The sequence below is a fragment of the Streptopelia decaocto genome (assembly GCF_964273445.1).
Source record: "Streptopelia decaocto genome assembly, chromosome: 1".
NCBI lineage: Eukaryota > Metazoa > Chordata > Aves > Columbiformes > Columbidae > Streptopelia > Streptopelia decaocto.
In genome coordinates this window covers 182681251-182699662 of record NC_138663.1, presented here as the reverse complement: position 1 = coordinate 182699662, position 18412 = coordinate 182681251, and the positions used below count along the sequence as shown (strand labels likewise).

The following is an 18412-nucleotide window of genomic DNA, read 5'->3' as shown; positions in this document are numbered from 1 at the left end:
AGCTCTCACCCAGGTAAGCTAAGGTCACCCTAAGCAGCAGATATTGGCTTTGCATGAAGCTTTTTGGCATCAGGGTTTCTTGCTTCTTTCCCTGCACACAACTGTTAGATGCAAAGTCAGTGGTAGTGATTTCTCTGCACCAAAAACCTGACTTGCATCCAGATATAGAAGGCTTTCCACATCAAGAGAGAATCTTGAAATGAGAGAGCCCTGCTAGGAGTCAGCAGGATCCTGTTAACCACTGTTTGTCAGGCATGCAAGGAGAACGTAGGCTGGTAATGGGTAGTGTTCATAACACTGAACAAACAACAGTGAAGAGCAACCTTCCAGACAAGAAGAGATGTTTAAGGAGCTCTGACATAGACAACCAAGATGATGGCGCTTTCGAGCATCAGGAGTCACCAGTTCAGAATCTGGCAGTACCCTCTCCTCATGCCCATTGCCAGTAGGGATATGGCCCACTGTATCTCTGTGGAACCTGTGTTTTGATGGGCTCTATAGCTGTGAGGTTTGAAGGAGTTTTGTACTGGTTCTTGTTCATCAAAACCAGACTGCTTCTGGTGGTCTGAGTGACTTCTTAAGGCGAGCTGATACCCTTTCTATGGAAGGATGTATAAATTGGAATTTTTAGAAACTGAAGGTATCCTCAAGGAGAAAAGTATGATACCCAAAATGTTCAAACAGCAGAAACATGGAATCGGGGCTTATATCATGTTAAAAAGCGAGGTAGAAGCACCTAGCTTTCAGGATACTAAAATTATTAAATCAGAAGGGTTGCTGACAGGGTTCATAAGAGACTGTGGAATGTTACTGGAGTGTATGTTCTAATTCCTAATGCTCCATCTTCTTCCTGGGTTGTCAGCTGGGTTTGTTGTTTCATCTTGCATCTTGAGCAGAATCATCTCTTCATAGATTTAATTAGGCAGCTAGAACATGTTTAATCTTTTTTTGCCTTTTGATTTTTATCTTTCAAAAAATAGATTAAAAAATCTTATTTCATTTGAGCCATGTAATATTATAAAAAAAATACCTTGCTGTGATTGAATATAGACTAGCTCTGTAGGGACTTGATTTGTTGTTTTTTTCATGGCACCCTATGAATATATGCAAATTGCAATTATTGTTTCCTATTTTATAGATGGAATAATAGGACTTTTTTCTCTCTTCACAGGGAGGTGCTTATAAATACATCATAGAATCATAGAATAGTTGTCAGGTACTTTGATATTACAGTTGAAGACTGTTCACGTATCTGGAAAGGGAGTGTCTGTTCAAACATAGATTGCACAAGAAGGTATCTGGCTAGTATTTAGTCTAGAAGGTTTTATTTTTTTTTTTTTTTTTTTTTTCTTCCTAGGGGAAACTAGTATAAATATTTGGCAAGCTTAAGAGTGTCTGGTCTTCTGTGGCATTTGCCCCAGAAGTCTGTGAGACCTTTTTGACCAAACACTTGATTTTGTAATTAGATTCTTGAAAGTGTTTATCTACTATTTTTATAAAAGTTTTTACATTTAAAAGAATTTATTTAAATCTTTATGCTGATCTAAAAATCGAAATTTTCGTCTGATGTTTTCAGCTAGTTACCATGAATAATCATTTTAATTTTGCTCTGCTATTTTCTGTTTTTGTGTCCTGCACACGAGCAAAGACAGTATTTTTGCTCTGAAGTATGGCATTAAAAGTCTGTGGTGCATTTGGTTTCTGCCAACATCTGTTAGAACAATCTGTACCTATACCTCTGAATTGGGGTATTCTAGACTATAAAAGAGGAAAGGGACTCCTGCTCTTTTGCAATGGCAATCAGCTGTTCTACTTGAGTAGACAGGTTGGTGTACTTTCCTCCCTCGCTAAGGGAATGGGAGGGATGCTTGCTTAGAAATTCTAGAAGACAGAGGTGGTGTCATGTCTTGGAGAGACCTAGGAGTCATATAGGTGCTTTGCTTGTTTTCTCTCAAGGGCAGGATAAACTTCTGTTTCCAGGAGATTCTAAAGCATCTGCTACACTGTGCAATATGGGAAAATAACAAATATCTTTTTAGTGTTCACATAACTTAATAGAAATTTGTGTACTGGCAAAAGCAGATTCCTGTGACAAAACTGTAACAAGTTTCAAATACTTGTACCTATTTAGACTGTGTCAAGCCTTAATCTTCTAAGTTTTAAAAAAAGTGTGAATAGGAATTGTTTGACTGTCTAGGTTATCCACTGTTCTTGGTGCTTATTGGGCACATCACACTGCCCAGATAGGCAGAGCTGGCATCATTGTAAAATTAAGTATGCTCTTCTGTTTTCAAAAAGTACAGGGGAAAAAAAACAAAACAAAAGCACAACCAACCAACCAAAAAACAAACAAATAACTTGATAGAATTATCCTTCAGACCAGTAGTTTCTTTTGGACTGTTGCATAAATGACCAACCAAACTCCACAGTGAAGTTCTTCATGGTGGGCGCTTGTCAAAGTGGAGATAGCAGTGGCTGCATTGCCACAGCTCTTTGGAAGACTACATGGACAGGTTCCTTGCCCTGCTAGGACCACAGGACAAACCAAATATTTTGAATTAGTTGATGATCCTTGCTGCCTGCCTGCTGGTCTGTGCAGACCAACTGTTGTGCAGTGATGAGTTAGCTTGGTGTGTTGTGGGATTACCTGGAGACTTCAGTTTGGCTTCAGGTGGAGGCCATATAGCTGCATTGTGGTCTTTGGTCTGATGTCAGTAAAGGTGTGATTAATGGTATTAAGATCTGCATCTGAATGGAAATGCTGTACAGCTTTTGACTAGGTATAATGTCCTTGACTCACACAAAAGCGGTAACTGGAAATCTACTAGATTGTGTCATCCTTCCCCCAGCTGAGTTTTGATGTTGAATAGAGATTCCAACTCTTCTTTTATTCTATATTAAAACAGCAGATAACACGTTGATTATATCCTGGACTGCTTTGTATCCTTCAGTATTGGTGCAATTTTTGTTGAATGCAGCCAACTAAATTGCTTCAGGTACAGTCTCCTGAGGATTGTTTGATATGCCTGTACTTGTAAACTGGGTAATTGGTATACGGAAATTAAAACGTGTGCTCACATCTCACTTCTTAACTGGTAGTAGCTCAGTATGCAGGTTAAACAAATGCATAGAGGATATTGGGACCTAGAAGAATATGCTTACAAAAGAACTGGTATGAAATAAACTTAGCAATTGCTTTTCTGCCAATATATTTTGGGGCAATAGAAGTAGATAATGTGGATGGGCAGCTTTGTTTGCTTCCATAGGGCTTTCAGGTGAGTCAGCACCATCAGCAACAATAATTGGAGGCTTGTGGCTTTCCATATTTACACGCATGTCCGACTTCGGTGAGTCATTACCCATCACCAAGTAAAGGAATCACAGTGGATATCTCACGCATCCAGTTTGCTGAGACTAGCCAGGTTCACATAGATACTTGAATTATCTTGCCACAGACTGGCTAGCAAAAAGCAGCTGGTATTCATTTTAGGGGCCCCAAACTGGGGATTAAAAAAAAAAAAGCAAAAGCATGGCAGCTTGAGCTGCAAAAGAACTAGTTTTCCTTCAGTGGCCTTTCCTAACCCTGAGGAACACAAGTCCCAGACAGATTACGGCATAAAATACGGTAGCATAAATACTGCACTCTGCTCCTAATGTACCATTGCTGCATTAAAAATTATAAGCTAGAAGGAAACTTTATAATATTAAGGTTCTGCAGCACACCGAGAATCTGAACTGAGTCCTATTACTTTCTGCAAAATTATAGAATGTTTCCAAAAAAGAGGAGCAAATACCGTTCAGGTCAACCAGTAATCAAATGAAATAAGACTCTTGGAGTCTCAGATCAGGGTACAGGCACATTCTAAGTGTATTTGGCTGCTTTGGTGGATCTATGATTCTGTGATCTGTTGCTTGTACTGTGGAATCCATGCCCCCTGCCTGCATTTCTAACTGTGTCAGCATAATTTAATATGGAGCTATGATAACAAAGCCAGAGGTGAAGTGGTTCTAACTTCGTAGTTTATATGACTGAAAAAAAAAATCACTGTTTTTCTTAGACAATTTGGAGCCTTATGGGAGTACTTGGTACTTAGGTAAATCTCAAACTTAGGTGTGGGGAAGGTCTGTCTAGAACATACAGTAGAGGCAAAAAAAGGTTGAGTAATAATCCATGATGCTTGTGACGGAAGGAATAAACCTAGCAGGAAGGGTTAATTTTGGCTAAACATTTGGTTTAGTTTGGCATTGATGTCAAATCTTTTTGCACATTCAAAAGAAATAGAGGGGATCAGCATGCACAGCATTGTTGATTTTAATTCTTTCAGTTGTGATTAAGTAGTTGCATTAAGACCATCATGATGCTGCCCCAGAATTTTGATTTAGTAATCCCAGAATTTTTCCTTCATGTATTGTGATTTGCTTGCAATTCTTAGACTAAGCTATATCCACTTTGAAAGTCTGAACAGGTAGAACATCAGTGTCATCTTCTATCAGTGTCCATTTGTCTCTTTATTTTTGGCTGAAGCCAGCTGTGCCAGAACAAGTAGAACAGTGTCATTGTTCTGAGCCTCAACTTTATATGTATTAACAAATTGTGTTCCTGTGCAAATATGGAATATTTAATTTCTACTATTAACTGAAAATAGGCAGCTGACAACCTTAATCATCTCAACTATTGTATACAAAAAACCACCTGAGGGGGTTTTTTTTCTGCCCAAAACCAGCCCAGCTCCTGAGACTTCTGCATTTTCATGTGCATTGCAGTATTCCATGCTCATTAAAAGGTGTCAGAGAAGGAATAAGGAAAAAAAGCTAGTAAGGCAATTTCTAGGGAAGAACAGTGTTTTACTTCATCAATGCAAACACCTTTTCCTTTCACTATATTGCACCCACACCTACATTGTATTTAAACTATACTCTAGAGCAGGGGTGTCACATTTTCACCGGGAGCCACTTCAGCCTCGCTGTTGCCTTCAAAGGGCCGAATGTCCTAAAATTACATTCGGCTTTACATTTGGCCCTTTGAAGGCAGCCACGAGGTGGCCTCCGGTGAAAATGAGTGTGACACCCCTGCTCTAGAGCATGCTCATATGCAAGAGGGAAGGTATCAGTTAAATCCAATCCAGCTGTTGGAACTGGGCCAAATTTTTTCTTTCATTTAGGCAGGTGGAAGGAGTCTGGAATTGACTTGCAAATGCTAAGCTCTTTGGGTGCTGTATATGTTTAATCAAGCTACTTTCCTACCCCAGCTACGTATTCAGGGCAGCTCTTTCCTGTAAGCACATATCTTTTGTTTTTGTGAGTCCGGTTCCTGTAATGTTGAGAGGCAAGAGCAGAAATAAAGAATTTAAATGACCAGGTATTTTTTAAAGAAGTTTGTAGATGCAGAAAAGTTAGAATCAGTCAGTGAATTTGTTCTCTTTTCCGCTTAATAGCTTGTTGTTGTTTAACACCAGCGGGCAACTAAGCACCACACAGCCACTTGCTTGTCCCCCTGCCATCCCCCACCATGGGATGGGGGAGAGAATCAGAAGAGTAAACGCAAGAAAACTTGGGGTTGAGATAAAGACAGTTTAAAAGGTAAAGCAAAAGCTGTGCACACAAGAAAAGCAAACAAGGAATTCATTCACCACTTCCCATGGGCAGGCAAGTCTTCAGCCATCTCCAGGAAGGCTGGGCTCCATCATGCATAACAGTTACTTAGGAAGACAAACACCATCACTCCAAATGCCCCCCCCTTCCTTCTTCTTACCTCAACTTTATATACTGAACATGGCATCATATGGTATGGAATGTTCCTTTGGTCAGTTGGGTCAGCTGTCCTAGCTATGTCCCTTCCCAACTTCTTGTGCACCCCAAGACAACTTGCTGGTAGAGTGGTGTGGGCAGCAAAAAATGCCTTGACTTTGTGTCAGCATGGCTCGGCCAATCATTAAAACATCCCCGTATTATTGACACTGTTTCCAGTATAAATTCAAAACACTGCACTGTACTAGCTACTAGGAAAAAAATCAGCTCTGTCCCAGGCAAAACCAGCACAGGAGCTGAGCTTTAAAAAGCAACTAAATGCACATCTTACCAAAGTTCCTGGAAACGTGTCTTGTGTATCCACAGAATAGCCAAAACTGACCTTGTTGTGTGGTGTTTGTTTTGTCAAGATGAGCCTGGCTTTCCCACTTTGTGAACTGGCTGGAGACCGGTGCGTGCTGGTTGGCCTGCAGGAGAGCAGGGGCAGCCAACGAGCTGCTTGCAGGGCAGCTGTCAGGCCAGCTGTCCTGGTAATATTGGTGTGCTGGCTGGCATAGAAACATCTGTTTCTTGCCTCTCCATCTCTGGTGTTATCTGGACTTTCTCCTGTTGCAGTGGAAGGGGTGTAAATGTGGTAATTAAAAGATGACACTTCAGGTATCCCACTTAATGAGGTGGCTAGTCAGGGTGAGCACCACACTGAGCTCCAGATCTCATTGTTACAATGGTAGGTAGACTTTTTAGTCATTAGATTATGGTTATACTTTAATCTTCCATCTGATACAGTTGGTGTAGCTAAAAATGGTTAAAATGTTTAAAACCATTGCAGCATTTGATTTTTTTTTTCTGTGCGGAGAATGTACATTATTAAGCACCTTCTACATGAAACTTCATATTTAATTTCATTTAGAAAATCTTTATCCCAGCATAATAAAGGGAATGTAATGACTTGAGCTTTTCACTAGTTGTATCATTCACACATATAAATAGTTTTGGTTTTCTGATTTGTACTGTAACTGGGGATGAAGTAATCTTATTGAGTATCCAGAATTTCTTGTCTCTGAAAGTGATAGACTTAAGGGACTTTAAAGTGCTTATAATCAATTAAGATTGATTTTTAGATATTGAGTAGAAATTTCAAATTAACAGAAACCCTAAGACTAGTTCAGTTATTTCATTGTGAATGAGATCTAACCTGCATAAAGTAGTACCAGTATTTTAAGTTGTTCTTTCATAAATAGGATTATTTTGACTGCTTTGTCTCAGATAGGAGTTTGTCCTTTGGAATTAGCCTGAATTTTGTTCTTGTAGTCTTGTATAGCTCTGGGGTTTGTTAGCTTCCTTTGATTTTGTTGTTGTTGTGTCCCCCTCAGGAAAAACTCTCTACATTATGTATTGGCTACAGAGGGTTTTGAAAAATGTTATCTTGTTCTGGTGTATGTTAGACAGGTACAGCTGATTGATTTTGGGATGCCTTGATTTTTTTTTTTTTCTTTTTAATTTCATATTTTTTTTAGTTTACAGAAGCTATATGAGTTGCCTTTCTGGCAGTTACATGTCTTACGCAGTTAAATGGTTTTTATTTTAAACAAAGGGTCAAGAAGCCAGAGAAGCTTGCTAGACTTTATTCTCTCCTTAGAATCTTAATGCTGTTCAAAAATTCAAAGTAATCTTTTTGTTCATTTGCCAGGAAGGTGTGCATGGGCTGTCTTAAGACATAAAGTGGTAGTGTTACAGCAGTGATGCTTGCTCTTTAACATGTAGTGAGCATCTCCTGCACCTTTGTACAGGGTTTCACAAACAATACTTGTGAAGTATGACATAGTTGAACCAGAGGGTCCCAAATGTTTAATTACATCAAAACAATTCTTTGATGTGCTGACAGTAAGGCTTACTGTTGATATCAGGAGTTTTATGTACAGTTTTTTGTTCTGTCATAAACCAAAGCATTTCTTCTCCACAGATGCCTTGAAATTGAGCTTTGAGTTTCTTGTCAGCTTCTTCTTGGGAGAGAGATACCAGCTGATACCAGCTGAAACACTGGTCTGATGAGGAAAGCTGTATTCTGTGTCACTTCTGCTCACTGAGAGTGTCAAAGGCAGTTTTACAGGGCATTCTTTGAAACCTTATTTTGGACATTCACTTGAGGCTTGCTTTGTTTTCAAGGTCAAGTGTCTTTTTTGTCAGCTTAGCATTTTTGTGGTTTGTATCACCATGAAAGAAGGTTCCTTGCAGCCCTTGACATAACAGCCCTAACGTGTGTAGTGATTTTTTTTTTTTTTTTTTTTTTTAAATGGGCATCTTAAATTAATTTCACTTTTGATACTTTGAGGGAACCTAAGGATCCTTTTTCTTTCAGCTGGAAGGTGTTGGGGAGAGATATTGGCATGTAATGCTTTGTATCTGGCTTTGGAATAGTATTCAGAATTTCAAGGTAGAAGTGAGAACACTGATCTAACAGCATCTGATAGATTTATTTTTTATTATTATTATTTTCTGGTTTATTTTATTTATAACAACATGCAGAGGAACTTCAAATTAGAAATACTGCTCAATACTTCCGACTTGTAAAAAGACTTAGGTTACTTGGTGAATTACTGTGGTTATGTCCACCTGTCAAACACACTGGAAAGTAATTATTTTTCACAGATGGGGAACTGGGGAGAAGACATCTCTTGTTACAAAAGCTTTATGAACTTAAGTCTGACTTGAGTCATGTGTAACAATTGAGATGTAATGTTGTAGCACAACTTGGTAAGTGTTGTATGTTCTTGTTTCTCAATAGTACATGCTGACTGATAGTTATTCATTTTTACTTTCTGCACCTTGTGTGTGGTGCATTAGTACACTTGTGTTTAGGTGTGGCCTCACAGTTCAGATTTTGCAAGAATAAACTGTCATAATTTTCTGTGATTTGTAGGGTTTTGTCTATGCCAAGTTTTCCCTCTCTGAGATTTGGAGTCTGATTTTCTTAATTCAGTGAAACAGTTCAGATTTGTCTTGGGGAGGTAGTTTTGAGATGTGCTGTTTCGGTGTGATGTGAAGATACTTGTTTGAGAATGTTAAGCTGAGAAGTGACCGTAGTCAGATGCTGTGCATGTCAAACACTCTATTAGATCCATCGGTAACATCTTGTTAGGCTTCAACTAATGTAGCATATATAGACTTTGGCAGATGGTTGTCCTCCCAGCCTGAAAGCTGATAATGAATCTGTGGGGTTAAGTTGCAGAATAATTTTGTCTCTTCTCTCTGTTTCAGCTGACCTGTGTTAGCTGGGGAAAATGTTTAACCTTTCTACTACTGTATAAATCTCTTGTAAGCAAGCCTGTCGGTTCCCTGCATGCTGGGGCTTGCAGGTAATATAAAAGTGTGGTATTCTGCTTACAGTGGTAATGCTTCCTTAAAGGGAGGCTTGCAGTGGTATTTAAGACTGCTTCCTTTATATACTGTTGGATTATAGTATGTTTACTTTTTCAAAGGCTGTAGGAAGGTCCTGATAACCTGTTGTATTTCTAAAATGCTTCATCAGAAACACAAGCTTTAAATAGCTACCTTTTAAGAAATGCCAAATCGGGACAAAAAATGACCTGGATCATTTTAAGTCTGACTTTGGGGGAATAAAATTCGGGATTTGCCAAACCTCCCCGCCTGTCCCCACCCCCCGTTTCCCCAACAGATTAGATTAGAAATTGTGCCTATCAGTCTGCAGGTTTTAAAATAAAGCTTACAAAACCCCAGCAGGAGAGTCCAATATATAGCATGGTGCTATACGTATACCTTGATTTTGTGTAATGTAATGAAGTTGAAGCATGTTTTTGATCTTAAGAGTGTGGTCTCTCTAGGCAAAGAGAGCCAAATTGCAGAATTGCAGCAGTTTATTGTAGAGCAGTTCATCACTAGTGTAGCAGCTCTTGTGGTAAAGAGAAGATCATGATGGGTAACAGCCTGAATAAATCCCAGTTAACTAGCAGGTGTAAAACTGAGAAATCAGGCCATTGTCAAGTGCATACATGTTTTGCATGTACAGTCTATAATTGCAACAATTTATATGTAGGAAGTGGATTCCGTGGTCTTAAATATATTGGTATGCAATGGTCATCTCATGTCAGGGACATGGAAGTGGAATACGAGTATCATCAAGTTAGAAATGATGTCAGCATACATCTAGCTGAGGGCACTGGTCACGATCCCACCTTGGCAACCAAGTTTAACTGCCAGAATGTACCATAGGCTCTTTGAGAACTTCAGTACCTATCCTTGTAGGAAGACTTCCAGTAGTCCTAACACTGTACTACTGATTCTTGGATGATCCTGGTGACCCCAACATGCTGATTTTTTAAAGATGTCATGCTGGCAGGAAGCTCTGCAAGACTGGGAGACCTTAATTCAATGGGGGCCACACAAAACTCAGCACTTCTGCAAAGCTGAGGCTGAGTGATATCCCCAGTTATCAACCTGCTTGCTCTATGAATAGAGAAGCAGCTCTGGACTTAATGGTGACTGCTGCCTATTCTGTCTTTTAAAGGAGGAAGGAAGAGAAACAAATGAACCAGAACTGCTTTGAAAGAGAAGCTACATATAAAAAGTTTAAAGGGAAATACAGAAGAACAGCTGAAAGGATAAAGCCTAGGTAGTATGGAGATTGCCTTAAGATGCATATTAAAGCTCAGAAAATGTATGCCACTAGTCAGCAAAACATCCACGTATTTGATAACCTTTTTGAAGAATTTTTCTAAAGAGTGGTAGCTTTGTAAATGAGGAAAAGATGAGAGATTCTTGCACATTAAATGTAAAACCATTATGGAGTAGTCAAATATTTTGAAGAACAGTTTGATAAAAGCGAAAAACTAGTAAAAAAATATTGAGACAGAATTGCAATAGGGTAGGATCAGTGGGGCTGAAATAATGGAAGTATGAAACAAAGATAAAACCCTAACTGAGAAGCTGAGTGAATTATTTGCCTTTAGAAAGAAGCTTAGAGTCTTCCCAGAAGAGCCTTTATGGATGGATGACTCTGAGAAACTGTCTTTAGTCAAAGCATTGTTAAAGGAGGTTTTAGAGTAAATTGATGAAATGAATAGTAATGCCTTGACTGGGACTGTGTTGTATTGGTCTTTTTGTAAACGAAAAATACTAAGCTGTTGAACTGTTGAACACAACATATAATCTTTCTTAAATCTGCCTTGCTTCCAGAAGAATGGTAGTTGCCAAATGTTATGCTTGTCCCCTAAAAAGCTTCAGGTTTGGTCTGATTTTTTTGCTCAATAGAAAATACTCTAGAGTATTATTCCATAGATAAATGAAAAAATAAATTGTAACCAGGAGCAAACTTAAGTAAATTGTGTCTTGCATCCATTAAATCACTGAGATTTCAAATCTGGCACATACAGTACTGGATTTTGGGGAGAAAATGCTAATAGACACTCCAGTTAACTAATTTCTCATGTATTTGGGTACCCCTTAACATTTAAGGTAAGTAGGAATAAAATATTAGATTTTTAGAGTGGAGTTGGGGGGGTTGTTTGTAGTGGGAAGTTCCATAAAGGACTTTTGGTGTCTAGCATGTTTGGAATGACCGAGAAAATGAGCTTTCATAGCAGAAATCTAAGACAGCTTTGCCTAACAACATTTTTCCATTGAAATGGGAGTTATCATGGGGAAGAAGTGTTGAAAAACATTTTTAGGGTGTTTAGTGCCCTTAAATTTGATCCAGTTTTTAAGATAATTCAAATATGAAATTCTAATATAATGAGAAACTTGAATGACTGGTCTTGCTAGTTGCATGCAATGACTTTTCAGGTTCTTCAGTTTGTCCATTCCCCACCTACCCAATGCCCTCCCAATTCCCCAGCAGTCCAGTCCTGTCATACTGAGTGTTTACAGCAGGCTCAGATGTTCACAAGAATCAAATGGTTTTGCAAAATAATGAGGGGGAAGAAAAACGTAGTTCTTTTAGATACTGTAGTGTGAGTGTCCTCTTACTGCAATGAGGACTTGTTTTATTTAAAGTAGTGTAGTTGATGCTTGTAGATGTAAAAATTAGAATTGTGTCTGTGTTTACTTGAGTGAGTTGGTTAATCAAGCAGTGGACAGGAAAACAAGCCTTACACCTTCCATACTCTCAAATCAACTTAAGGTAATAAAATGAATACTGCTATGCAAACTAGTTGAGAACAGTGAAGTTAAGGTAGTGATCTAAGCACTGAAACTACATCCTGTGTAGATTCATGGTGCAAAGTTTGCTCATTTTATTTACCTGTGTTTGAGCTTTAGCATGTTTGGTGTTTCTTTAGATGGCTGAATGGGAGTGCTGGTGTTTTCTGTGTACTGCTGGTCTTCACTAAGACTTTGTAGTTTAGGGAGGTTACTTGCCCAAACTCAAAAGGAACGTGATAGCAGCAGTGAAGGTCAGTAGCAAGGATAGGACACAGAACGTATTTTGAAGGCTAATTTTAGTTAGCGTGGGTGATCTTTGTAGGCTGCCAGCAGTCATCCAGTCCCGATTTTCTCTCTATTGCATTCTGATTGGTACATGTCTTTTCCATTGATTGTGAAATGAATGCAGGGAGATTGCCTTTACTAGGCTAAAATTGTTCTTTCTCAGGCTTGTGATCTCTTTCAACTAAGAAGCACTGTAGGGGATGTGTCTTGAGTTCCCAGTTATCTTTAAGGAGCTGAGATGTTTATGGGCTGGTTTTCCTTTACAGTGTTCAGGCTATAGAACTTAAGTAGACTCAGTGTTACTGTACTTCATTTTCTTTTACCACAAGCCTTATCTGTCTTGTTTGCATTGAGCTCAGTCATCTTCTGTCACTCATGGTTGACTTTGGCCAGATAACTGGCATAGGTTACGTGTTTAGGTTGTGAAAGTGATCATATGTGAATATGAGACTGTCTAACCTGTATTTGCTGCTTCTTTTGATGTGCACATGTAAGTACTTGAAGAGTCATTCCAGTGAGACTCCATGAGGAAGTCAATGTTTTCTGCCTTTGGGATACTTATTGTAGTTTATGACAAAGCTTTCTGTAAGATGTAGTCTTTAAAAATAAAATAAAATAAAATAAAATAAAAAGAAAAGAAACCCAAAAAACAACTCATGCATCTTGCTAAGAAAGATTGAATTATAAATTATACACACTGGTTTCAGTGTCTTTTTGATGAATAGCTGCACTTTTGACCTAGAAACAATTGACTCTAAACCAAAACACTTCTTACTTTACATGCAAATATTTTCTATTTTTTATTTACAGACTATGAGAAGACACAGAAATGAAGTTACAATTGAATTGCGGAAGGTGAGTCTGCTTTTGTTTGTCAACTGTGTTACTTTACTAATAGTGCTCTGATGTCCTAGGTAAATATTTTGCCATAAGCTTTGCTTCATGGCCCCAAACTTACATAAAAAAATTTGTAGATTACTAACTGCAGATTCTAATGTTAGTTTTACTCTCCAAGTCCTTAAGCTCAGTACAGCGGAACAGTACTGCTGTACTCCAGTGTATCACTTGCAAATAATCCATATTCAGCTTCTGTACCAGTTCCCATATCATTACAGTGAAGGTGTCATCAGTTTAAATGTTTAAAGTCTCCAAATGGTTAAAGGGAGAGCTTTAGGATTTAGAAAGTGTGTATGTTCGTTTATTTTGTTTTCTGGACATTAATGCTCTGTGCTATAGAGTGGAGTTAATTTTAGGCTCAGATTTTGATTGTATTGGGTAAATGCCAATATAGCTGGGAAGAACATGACTCTGAGAGGTGATCTAGTTCAGTGCTCTGCCTAAATACAAGATGTGTTACACCTTCATCTTTCATAACACTGCCAACAGCCTTTCTAAGCACCTTGAAGGATTGATTGCTGCTGGAGGACGTTTTCACAAGCTAAACCACTCTTGGGCTATGTGTGTAAAGGGAAAGGGTGAACTTTTATTTGCTTTTGGATACCTTCAATATATTTGAGGACTGATACTGGCCACTTTAGCTTTATCCTGTTGAGACAAATTCAATTCTTCGCCCTTTCCTTCAACATTCTGTTTCCTAGATTTGACTTGTTGCTGCTCCTCAGATCCAAATTGCCTGTATCTTTCTGGAAGTGCAGATGTATGCAGGCCACAGCTGAGGTTTAAATGGGACAGTGAAAAACAATTTTTCACACAGTATTCTTATTTATATTGAGTATGTTGTTGACTTGCACTCAGTCTGTGGTCTGTTACATTCTTTGGACGCTTCTTCCTACAGTACCGCAAAGCAAGGATAGTTGTTTATGTTCTCTATTTGCATAGTTAAATAAATGCAGAAATTTTAAACATGATTGCTTCTTGTCTTTTGAATTGTCTCTGCTATTCCCAGACTTTCTAAACCTGAATTCCCATTCTGTTCCCCAGAATGCTTTAAGACTTCCCCACCTTGGTATCACCCATGTTTTCTAATAGTTTCATGAATGACTTGATGGAAGTGTGTGCTTTCAGTATTCTAGTTGTAGGACAATCTCCTTTGGGTCTCCCATGTGATGCATATCTCCAGTTTGCCAGTTGAACCAGTGACAGTCTGGGCCATACTTGGAAGTGCACACCCACCCAATTTCATCTAAATTTTCTTTTCAGTACTTGCAAACTGAGAGAGAATATGAAAACCTTGCTAAAATCAAGGTGAAGTGTTTCTGAATGGAAGTTATGTTGATAAAAATTAGCCTGACTTGTTTTTGAGAAATTGTGTCTGCACTTATCCCTTGATTGTGTAGGAGCTATCAAAAATGTTGTGCTAGTATGTTCTTGGGATCCTTCAGTTCTTCTTGAAGAGACCTTTTTTTTCCCCCCAGGTCTTATAGAAAACCTTCTGTATCTCATTACAATAACTATCTGTAAGATTCATCCTGAGACTATAAGAATTAGTTGAGGAAACCTAATTGGACCCAGATGACTGGAAAAAAAAATCATAATAACATGAACATGATGTGTCATCTAAAAATTGTTTAATGCTTTCATATTTTCCTAAGCAAAGAATCTAGCTGAAGATGTCTGAATGTGTTGTGTAGCTTAAGCTGGCTATGGCCTTACCAGTACTGGCAGATGACCAAGGTGTGGAGAAAGTGACTTTTACATACAGTGGCAGGTGCCAAGTGAAAAAGGAAGTTAGCCAGTTTTTTATTAAAATTAGATTCAGGTAATTTTGGTTTCTGAATTATCAACAGCTGAAGTTTATGTTGACATTATAAAGGCCTTCTCTGTTCAGAACTAGTGTGTTGACTCAGTGTAAACTCGCTATGTAACTGAAATTTGCACTGGGAAGAATCATTCATAACACTTGAGCAGCCAATGCTAGCAAAGCAGTGCTGTAAAAGATGGCTTAGCTAATGCAGCATATCCACATACATCTCGTTAAACTGAGACTGTATGCAAGCATTCCAGTGCGGACTTTGGAGAGAGCTTTGCAGTACAAAGTGAGAATTTTAATTTTAATTTAATTCTCATAATTGTTTTTTGTAACAGGTCACAGTTTCAAGGTCATTTTATTACAGAAGCATGGTGGGGAGCAAGTCATACACTTAAGGAAATGGATTGTTCTGTGTGCAAGGAGTCTTATATGTGCCAGTAATACATGAGTGAAAATGAGGAAGAGGAAGCCTGTGAGCTGCTAGTGACTTTTCACTGAAAACTGCATGTGCAAAGATCAGTTACACATTTAGAGAAGCCTAAGCACTGGATGTAGGTCAGACTGTAAATCAAGAGTGAACAGCAGCTGCAGAACATTTAAACGCAGGAAGTTGCATTCTTCTGGAGTGGTTGCTGAACATCTTTCACTGCAGAGAGCAGAAGAAATCTGCTTTACTAAGAGATTCAGCATGTGTCCGAATTGTTGGTTTGCAGCAGTTGAACTGGTGCTTGTGGGCAACTGGTTTGCTGTGGGAACTCTGTGGCAGATATGAGGCTGTTGCTTCTGGTAAAGAATTGGGACTGAAATATAAAGGGATGTATTTTATTAAGCTCCAACAGTGGAAAGGATAAGCTGTAATATCATTGCTTCAGTCTTCATCTTCGTGGCTAACACTGCTACCCTAGCAAGAGTATGCCAAACACAGGAAATGTTTGTGTTGGTGTGACTTTAGTAATCCACCAGTGCCTCTTCAAAACAAAGAGTCATCTTCCCTTTATCCCAGCTATCCAGATGCTGTGTGTGCACCCGGCTTTTGAAGAAACAGGAAAATTGAGCATATTCTTAATCTGTTCTGGTGAAACACTATATAGTAATAGGTTTGTCTTTTGAATATACCGTAATATAAATATTAAATGAATGGATCTGATAAAGTTGCTTACATATTTGTTTTGCAAGATGGAATAAATAAAAAAACTCACAGCTTTGAACAGTAGTAAACAATTTCTACATGCATTAGTGTGAGGTGTTTATTCTTTTGAGATTACAGACATCAAGGTGCGTTTGAAACACATTCTGTGTTTCAAAATGTATTATCTCTGTTCACTATCTTCACACCACACTGCAGCTCTTCTTCAGAAAGAAACCTTACTTTTTTTCCTTTTTTTTTTTTTTTTTTTCCTTTTCCCACTTTTCTCACTTTTTGATTAGGAATTGAGCTAACAAAGCTATCTGTGACATAAAACGATAGCAGTTATCTGGCAGAATCCTGGCTGAGGCAAGGCTTGGCACTGCGAGCCAGTCAGATGATGCTCCTGGTGGTCAGGTGCCCTTTTCTGATTCCATATTGGCCTTGCTGAACATGTGTTTTACGCATTTTGGGAACAGACCTACTAAACTTCTGGAAAGATCGTCTCTGGCTATATTGTTAGTGCAGCAGTGGGCCAAAGCACATTTCTCTTGCCAGACAGACAAGATAACGATGTCAGTTCTGGTCATGGAGACTGTCTCAGGATATAAAATGTAAGTTTCTTGGTATAGTGTCCTTGCAAAGTCTGATTTAGAATGTTTAACACTTAATTTTAGCATTACAGAAACCAAAAGGCTGATCTGTTAGCAACAGGGACTCTGAAATTAATTGGCTAACCTAGCTGATTAGTCTCACACTAAAGGGGAGTGGGGTGGGTGAGTAATGGTTAGGATTCAGTTTAAGGTTTCATACCTGACAAAGCCTGTAAGTCCATTGCTGTGAGAGCACCTTTTATTCTTGGGCACTTGGCCTTTGGTGAGGAGGAAGCTTGAGCTGGGCAGCTTGTGTGCTCTAAGAAAGGTGATCAATGCTACGGTCATTGAGTCAGATGCCACCCTTCAGAGGAGGCCTTAACACTCCTAACCTCAGCAGAGACAGGGGATCCTGTCCTCCTTTAAGGCCTGCTAACTAACTGGAATACTAAAAACTTCCAGGATCTCTCACAAGGTTTATTTTTTACTTTCTTGGCAAACTCCACTGCCTCTGAGAGCTCATAGACATGAGCTCATGAAAGCTCTAATTGCCAATTAAGTTAGATGCAAGGCAAAGCAATTATTTGCTAAACAAGTGGTGGATTAAGGAGCAGTGGGCATATGTCTTTTTTACCTGTTTCTCTGGCATACTGTACTTGTTGTCCCTACTCTGATCTTTCTTAAATAAGATGGCTTATATCCACAATAGCACCTAAATAAATTAGTGAGCCTTAAGGAAAGGAGTCTGTCTTCATCTTGCTGGGAGACCTGGGGTGGGAAAAATATTTTTCTGATTCCCAGGAAGTCTGAAAATGCAAAAAAAAAAAAAAGTTAAAGAAGTCCACATTTTCATGTTCAAGACAGTAAAACTTGCTTTGTTTATGTGTCTTTTCCAGTTGAATGTGAAAGTGTAACCTTTCATTCACTGTAAAGTACATTTTGTAGGTCTAAGTTCACCAAGTTCAAAGAAACAGCTATAATCACAGGGAGACTGAAGCACTATTAGTATTTTCTTCTGGAGGGTTCTCTATCCAGTGTAAGTAGCACAAATTCTTAGGAAAGAGCTTGCATCTACTCTGCCTTAACTGATTCCTCAAATTAAAAAAAAGATCCTAGGAGGAAAATTATGTCCTCAATGTGTTCTTCTGGAGACTTGGTTGAAAAGGGCTATGAAGAAATTCCTTGGAGGATTGCTTGAATCCATTTTAGTAAGAGCTTGCTTTGGTTAACTTAACCAGCCTCAGCCTTTGCAATCTCTGCTTGGGGCCACATGCTGGTGTACGTGTACATGTCTACTTATTTTTAGTCAACGTGCTCATCTTCCAAGATGTGCACTGGCCCAACAGGAACATTGTGACTGCTGTCTGTTGTCACAAAAGTGAGTTAGCAGAGCTCAAATGTAGAGAACTAGCCCTCGTCTTCCAACTGCATATCTGTAGCTGTGCTTTTTATCTGAAGAACAGTCTTGGAATCACTTTGATTTGATTGCCTTTGGATGCAAGGGACATAGTTCACTGAGCATGTGGGATGTAATTTTGATATCCATGGATTGTAGGATCATCAGATTGACCTGTTCAGCCTTTTTACAGTTTGGGTTTATTTTTTTTAAATCTCCGTAGGTGCTAATCAGTTCTAAGACAGTGAGTAGAGCCAACTTATAGTCCTTTCCCAACCATTAAAGAAATAGAATCTTCCCCAAGGTTCATATCCAAAAGCTGTTACTAAATTTACTCAGGCTAGATAGGCCACCTGTGAAAACTTTGATTTGGAGGATATTCAGAGTAGAGGTTTTCA

General features: G+C 38.7%; 1 protein-coding gene across 2 annotated transcripts in view; it reads left to right on the top strand.

Moving 5' to 3' along the window:
* Positions 1-18412, top strand: part of KPNA3 (karyopherin subunit alpha 3) — a 65819-nt gene that overhangs the window by 19600 nt on the left and 27807 nt on the right. For both annotated transcript variants that reach the window (XM_082062502.1, XM_082062501.1), the window contains one exon: positions 13000-13044. In XM_082062502.1, coding sequence (XP_081918628.1) covers positions 13000-13044 — 45 coding nt within the window. The remainder of the gene's footprint in view (positions 1-12999; positions 13045-18412) is intronic.